Below are 8,125 nucleotides of genomic sequence, written 5' to 3'. Positions count from 1 at the left end.
TAAAGAAACTGATGGCCCCTTTTGCATCAGCTTCCAGAACCTTGCTTCCGATGGTCAATGCTTTTAAACTTCCTGTTGGTGCTGGGGCTTGCCCTCCATCTCTTCTTCCAATACCCTGCATCTCTATTTACATAAATGCAGTCATCCTAGTGATGGTATCATACAAATATATAAAGGAGTGGATGGACGGGCATCTGCAGGAACTGGTCCTAATACCCTGACATTTGGCCCTAACAGCGGGGCTTTTAGTGCTCCTGTGGGTACTTTTATTAGAACAGCTAACACGTGTTTTTTTTTTTTTTTTAAAAACAAATTTCTAAACATAAAATACATTTTTATTAGTTTTTCACAACTTACAATATAATACTATACAAAAAAAAACAAAACAAAATATATACCATCTTGTTACAAAACATATAAGTATAGGCGAAGTAAATAATAAAGAATTAAGCTATTAATACATACATTCCTAAAATTAAATTCCAATGCAATAAACATTACAAATGTTGCATCTAAGTTTGTAATTAAAATGTTTTAATATCTTTGTATTCTTCATATCTGTTTTTGAGTCCACAATAAACTGATAGACATTTTTTTTTAGATATTATTGTTTTTTAAAGTAATACATTTATTAAAATGCCTCTAATGTGGTTAAAAATAGCTGAGGTTATCTGCGGTCTCATTGAGTTGGTCCACAAGGATTTCTTATCATTGACATGTGTTTTCTTCCCGACTGGAGAGGGTGTTTAGCTGTCATCACCTACAGACTAGAAATAATAATATATAGCTGTTTATTACTTTCTGAGGCCACTAGAGAGAACAGGTTATTACCAGGTATAAAGTGAGAACCATTCCACTAGTCTCTGGAGAGGAATATGAAGGTTGGTCCTAAATCTCATTCTGAAAGCAAGGAAAAAGAAAATAAGTTTGGCTTTTAAGTATTGGTCTTTTCATGAATTCTTGCCTATCAGCAGATTGACTTGTGCTTTTTTTGATCTGAGTTGCTAGCACTTGTAGAATCAAGTCATTGTTTGCATATGTGGTTCAGTGTCAGAGGAATGCTGAACCTATACATTCCTGTATTGATATTACATACACAGTTGTTGGTTAATCTGACGGCAGATATATAGTATGGGTAGCTTCCTTGATTACGTTAGTTGAAATCAGAAGTGTACTGACAAGTTTTTCTCTTTCTTGCTCAGCTTGTGACACTTGGAGCCTTCTGCCTCCGCCCAATCTGCATCATGACATCAACCGATTCGGACACTCTGCAGTCCTGAAAAATAGGTAAAAAGCATAAAGTTTTCTTATTCGATACGTATATACTGGTAGCTGAATATAATGGCTGTCAAAAGGCCATCAAAGTGGAAAAAATTGGTTTCTTGGAACCTATTGTACTTTCATCACTTTTGCACCCAATGCAAACATTGAGAAAAGGGACTGGGGCTCAATTGATTATTTTCTTTTTTACCCAGTGAATTTTTATTATAGTTCCTAATGTATTGTGGATTGTCTAAAAAGGTAGATCATTAAACAAAACTTACTTTGCACCTCTATTGTACCTTGCAATAATAAATCACTTCTGGCATTCACTTTTTTTTTTTTTTTTTTTTTTTTTTTTTTTTTTAGCACAGCAGAATGTTAAAATAGCAAAAGATTTGAAAAGTGGACTTGAGCTCCATCTGCTGAATGGAAAGAAAACTGCAAAATAGTTTCTCATGAGTGTTTAGGTTTTTAAAAGGCTCTGTCTGCTAAAGAAGGATGTTTATAAATACCTGTTCTGCCTACTGTTCCTGTGACTTTTGCTGTCTTGCAGAACAGTGACCACTTTACATCCAATATACTTTTGGGTGTGTAGGATGCCTGTGTCCCCAGCTGCACTCTTTCTCCGGTCATTAAGCCTCTGCAGGACACAGTAGTAATATCAGAGTCAATGGATGAATCCAGAGTTGCAGTGAGGGAAACAGGCCTTTTAAACACCTAGAGATGCCAGATGTTAGGAATTTGGAGGTTACAGATTTTGAGTTAAGATCAGAGAAATGGGCTGTAGGAGAGTATTTTAAATCTGCAGCTTTGTTTTAATTTGCAAAAATTTATATTTACCTTAAAAAAATGGAAGTTTGGCAAGCGCCCTTGAGGCTTATGATACGGTGGGGTATAAAGACTTGAATATGTGGCTGAAGTAAATATTTCTGTATATGTGACTGATTTCTTTAAACGTATTTGAAAAAAATCTCTTAAGATCAAATACTTCAAGCTTCACACATTCACCTAGGTATAAAGTACATAACAGCTTATAAATTCTCATATGTAACATTCACACAGTCCACCACGCCCATGGTCAAACCATTTACTTTTATCTCTTTCAGCACAATGTATGTGTTTGGAGGATTCAACAGCCTCTTGCTCAGCGATGTCCTGATGTTCACATCAAAGAGCTGTGAAGCTTTTTCTAGTAACGCCTCGTGTACAGGAGCTGGACCGGAAATTCGCTGTGTCTGGGACAACAGTACATCTCAATGCTTGGCCTGGGAAGATGCATCTTCAGAGCAACAAAAAGAAGTCATAGATTCATGTCCTCATATCCCATGTATGTATTCTTTTGTGGTCATCATCACAGGTTTCTCATCTGTAGCCATAGACCAGTCCATGACAACCCAGACTCAGAAAAAGTGTTTAATGATGATGGTGGTATAAGGCTATGTACACACCTCAGATGATTCTCCGATTACCCTATTGTCCGATTATCGCTTCAGGGCTGGCATCGGACGAGATTCTGACTTGTGTACAGTGTCCTTGCGAATCTATGAACGACTTCAATACAAGTAAAGGGGAGAGAGCGCAGCAGGGTGCCGCTTCATAGTTTTCCCTACCCCCCTCCATAAAAATAAAATGACGCTGTATGTACAGAACTTATTAATGCATCGGTCAAGTCTTTTGTTGTTGGATAGATTGTGAAAGTTTTTTGCTGAAAATGTTCTGAAACATAAAACGTAATTATTCTACCATATCTAGGGACTGGTACAGTGCAATTTCTTTTATTGATCTGAGGTTGAGATTCATTTTAAGGTGCAGTGGGATTTTTAGATGGAGAGCTGACGATGGATTATCGAACTCTCTTGTTCATGTGCAGTCAAGGTTTTTTTTTTTCTCAGGTATAAATAAATGGGTAAAAAGTAAAAGAAAAGTGACAGTATGCAGTTAACAAGTACATATGCAGCAAACACTAAGCAGCAAATATATTTTTAAACAGATCATCACAGATCTGCACTCGCTTCACTTTGCACACCATGGGCCAATGCATTTATAGAGGTTGTGCTTTGTTGTGCGGTACATCCAAGCAAACCTACGCAACTTCTTTACTCAATTACTGTCTAATAATATTACTCCTTATAACACTGTTTTTTTGTTATTGTTATAAACATAAAGTTCCCAGAACACAACCCCTAAATGAGGAAATAAAAAACTGTTAAGCAAATTTCTCTGAGGCTTCTGTTATGGAAATTGGTAATTTCAACTTCAGCAAAATTGTTTTCCCTAAATCCCTCCTCAGTGCCTTCTGTTCATACTTGCATTGTTTAGCTGCTCCGAAAGAAGGTAGTTGCCTGCTGATCTACTACAGTAGCTTTAGTACTTCATACATTGACAAAACTGGTAAATCTTGAAGCCTGACAAATCTGAAACCTGACAAAGGCCCCTGTTTGTACTCCGGCAACCCACATTTTATGGAGGAAAATTCAGGCTGTGTTTTGATGACAGGTGTTCTTTAAATCACAGTGATGGGTTTGTTATATCAACCCAGCTCTATTCTCACAGGTTCACTTGAAGGTCAGGACAAACAATTGTTAATTACAATATAAATATTTGTAAAATGGAAAAGGCAAGTAAATGAAGATTCCAGTTCTGTTGGCTAGATGTTTTGGTATGTTTCATAATTGCACTTATTCCATTTTACTACATATTCTGCACATATATTTGTGGACAAGGGGGCAACATTTGCTTTAACAGTTGGACTTGTCAGGAAAGGAAAACAGTGCTGTAGAAAATGGCGGTTTTGGCCGATAAGTGGACATGTGGAGTTTAATATCACACAAGATTAGAAAGTCTAAATCTCTTTACTTAGCAAAACTGTGTCTGCTTTTTGTAATTGCCTCACTTTTCTGTTCCTTTATGCAGATTCTGACAGTGATAGCAAATGCGATCAATATACGGACTGCTTTAGCTGCACAGTGAATACCAACGGCTGCCGATGGTGCAATGACCAGTGTATAACACTCAATAACAACTGCACAGCTACTCAGGTAAACTCACTATAGTACTGTATTGCAGCCATGACTAGACTGTACAGGACTGGGATGGCTCAAGAAGAATAATAATAAATGAACCAAAATGAACTAGGCCTATAGGGTTCTTATCTGGGATATGTTTATGTCTCTAGTGGTTGCTTATTGGACTTAAGTCTTTTTTTTTCAACTTGACAAAGTATGTAAAAGAATCCTGCATTCTCACCAGAATATCTAGAAATATATTTTAGTGACATTCGTACTAGACCTAATCTCAAAAAAACAAAAGGCATTAGGAGGTAAAGCTTAATTGATATGAGACATGCAATGTCTTTTACCACACACACACACAAAAAAAAAGCTTTGACCCTTGGTGGCCTTTTGTTTTTAGACCTATGCTGCATGCTGTGTAGAACAATGCTGCATAAAGTGACATCCACTTGGGACAATGTAACTGTTGCACAAATGCAGGAGTAAAGCTGGGTACACATGTGCATTTTTATGTCGTTGGAAAGGATCCTTCATGATCCTTTCCAACGACTAAGGACTGCACGATGCATGAATGAGTGCTGTTCATACAGCACTGTTCTGCTCTATAGAGAGCCCCCTGCATTATGATTGTTTGTCGGTCATCGTCAGTGGATCCAGCACAACGGTCGTTCGGACGACGGGTGCTGTACACACGCCAGATTCTCGTCTGATATAGGCCCTGAGTTGACTATCATGCGAGAACCATTGGACGTGTGTACGTAGCTTAAATCACCTGTGACCATTCAATGGCGGAAGAGCATAACTGTGGTGTTGGAGGGTTTCTGGCATGTGGATCTGGCAGGTTTCTGGACCTGTCATTGATTCAAGGTGCCTGCAAACCGCTAAGTCTGTGCCATGATTGGCAAGTAAGCTGTGCATCCCCCACAATTTAAAGGATGAGTACACTTTTCCTGTTTTACCCTACTCTCCCGCCTTCAGCACTTTGAGCATATGATGTACCTACAACATGTGTGCACTTAATCTTAAATTTTGTAAAATGTTTTCTACATCATAAAACTGCTCCAGTTCATTCCATATTCTGACTTCTGGAAGAACTGAAGCATTTATTGGTTTATATGCACATCCTTATTTCAGATTCTTCTCAGGACTTTATATTACATTTATATTTCTCTGCACCCTATAAGTAGTTTGTTCATTAACCTCCCTAGCGGTTCATTTCTTTCTGGTTTTATATGTCTAAAAGCGGTACATTGTTTTTCATGAAAATGTATTTTACAGTATAATATAATAGTATGAGTATAATAAAGTTTGAAACACAAAATCATTTAAAAACAATAAATTGAAAAAATTAAAAAATCTATATATTTAAAAAAAAAATACTAAAAAAAATACATATTATAATCATACTAATATATATATTGTAAAATGAATATTCTTGAAAACACTGTACTGCTTTTACACATAAAAATCCAATTTATTGCATTCAGTACAGTTATTTTGTATTGAATGCAATACAAATGGATTTTGAATTTCCCGCCTGGTCGGGACGTACACACGCACCGACGTCACCGGGAACTCCCCCGGTGACTCATCGGATGCAGAAGCAGAAAGAAGACGGAGATCACGGCGCTGGACCCCTGCGGATCAGGTAAGCGCTCTATTTACTAACCTTTCATAGGTGTTCCAACCCCGAGAGTGCTTCGGGGTTAAGACTTTTAGCAACTTTTTTCTACCCCGAGTTACACTCGGGGTTACTGCAAGGGAAATTAAATATAAACACACACTATATATATATATATATATATATATATATATATATTTGGTTTTTTCAGTTTGCATACTGTGGTATGCAGTTTGCATACTGTGGTAACACCTCTTCTGGTCTCAATAAATAAACTTAATGATCAGTGAGAAGATAATGTTGATTATTTTCATGCTAACTTATATTTTTAGATCTGAGATATCAATAAATTTTCCCTATAGTTTGGTAATAGTATCTTCTATTAAACAGGGGGCAATTACAGTATACGAACAATGTCCGAAGAGTAACTATGGCTTCTACTGCAACAAGAAAACCAGCTGCAAGAGCTGCGCAATGGACCAGAACTGCCAGTGGGAACCACGCAACCAGGAGTGTATAGGGCTGCCAGGTAGTCTGACCCTTTCTTTCTTAATGATACTGAATCTATGACTAGGCTATAGATACTCAAATGTTTACTATGTTTTAGCTCTTAAATACATTTCATAAATCTTTGAGACCTTTATTTGCCCTTAGTTTGCTTTTGCAGTATTCTTGTCAGTAGGTCTGTGCTATTATAACAAGAAAATGAAGATCAAGATCAGTAAAGATCATTTGTATTTTTCTCTGCAGTTCGTTTTTTTTTTTGTGTATGTTTAGGCATTTGGATCATCTTTGTTTTTTAATTATTTCAGAAAACATCTGTGGAGCAAATTGGCACCTGGTGGATAGTTCATGCCTGAAAATTGCCATCACTAAGGAGAATTACGACAACTCGAAGCTGGCCTGCCGCAATCAGAATGCTGCACTGGCCTCTCTCACCTCTCAGAAGAAAGTGGAGTTTGTGGTGAAACAGCTGCAGAACATGCAGGTATTTAATATTTTACCTGATGTATAGATCTCTCTTTTCTTTGATAGACCACACTGGCAAGTATTTTTGAGTATCAAGCATTGGGAAGCACGGCGGCTAAGTGGTTAGCACTCTTTCCTTTGCGGCTCTGGGTCCCAGCTTAAATTCTCGGCCAGGATATTATCTGCATGGCGTTTGCAGGTTCTCCCCATGTTTTGCGTGGGTTTTTTCCTGGGTACTCTGGTTTCCTCCCATATGAAAAAAAACATGTAGGTTCGGTAATTGGCTTCCCCTGCAGATTGGACTTAGGCTGTGGTAATGACATATGACTGAGGTAGGGACATTAGATTTTGAGGTCATTTGTGGGACAGCTAGTGACAAAATTATGCATTTGGAAGCACTGCGTAATATGTCAGCGCTATCTAAACACTAGTTAATATTAATAATAAATGGATCCGATAACTGCCTACAATATTAATTTAGCTGTATGAGAGGAGGATGAGGACCCTGAGACATGAATATGAGGGTAAAATTAGGTATTGCTTCCAAGGTTATTGTGTAGTGATATGTTATGTATCATAATATAGAAATAAGTTAATCAGAAAGTTTTGCAAGTAACAAATCTCTTCCTATCTCAGCTTTAAACTTCCATCCTGCCCAATAGAATATGAATCTGCATCACCAGCTCGGTTCAGGCAGGTGATCATTGAGGTTATAATGCTAAAATCTTTCCAGCTTTGCAACACCTAAAAAATTCTAAACTACATCGATACGATTTTCTCTTTCTTGGATTTATGTCTTTGTGTTTTTATGGCTCTACTCTATTTATATGGCTCTACTGTATTTTGTTGCAGCCAAAGACCGAGCTCACGCCTTGGGTTGGGCTCAGGAAGATCAATGTGTCGTATTGGTGCTGGGAGGACATGTCACCTTTTACCAATACCACCTTGCAGTGGCAGGCCGGAGAGCCCAGTGATGCTGGTTTTTGTGGTTACCTAGCTGAACCGTCTGTCACAGGCCTGAAAGCAGCAACCTGTATCCACCCCATCAATGGCAGTGTTTGTGAAAGGCCAGGTAAGAGGAGGGGATTGTGGTCAGTAAAGAGTAACGGAATTAATAACTCATCAGTCCTAGAATTTAAATTAAAAAAATAAAAAAAAGATTTTTTTTTTGCCAATTCTTCCTGACGTATTGTTGTAACATGCGGTATAACAGCAGTTTGGAATGTCAGGTAAAATTACATCTGCCCTTTTAAAAATAACC

General features: G+C 37.7%; 1 protein-coding gene across 1 annotated transcript in view; it reads left to right on the top strand.

Moving 5' to 3' along the window:
* ATRN (attractin) overlaps positions 1–8,125 on the top strand; it is a gene marked incomplete in the record, with an annotated part of 130,250 nt that overhangs the window by 46,758 nt on the left and 75,367 nt on the right. Inside the window, 6 exon segments of the mRNA XM_072406656.1 lie at positions 1,203–1,287; positions 2,370–2,590; positions 4,177–4,301; positions 6,286–6,424; positions 6,708–6,883; positions 7,717–7,936. Of these exon segments, the coding sequence (XP_072262757.1) occupies positions 1,203–1,287; positions 2,370–2,590; positions 4,177–4,301; positions 6,286–6,424; positions 6,708–6,883; positions 7,717–7,936 (966 nt within the window).

This window comes from Pyxicephalus adspersus, chromosome 3 (genome assembly GCF_032062135.1).
Source record: "Pyxicephalus adspersus chromosome 3, UCB_Pads_2.0, whole genome shotgun sequence".
NCBI lineage: Eukaryota > Metazoa > Chordata > Amphibia > Anura > Pyxicephalidae > Pyxicephalus > Pyxicephalus adspersus.
The sequence above is the reverse complement of the archived record's forward strand: the minus strand, read 5'-3'. Positions and strand labels throughout refer to the sequence as shown.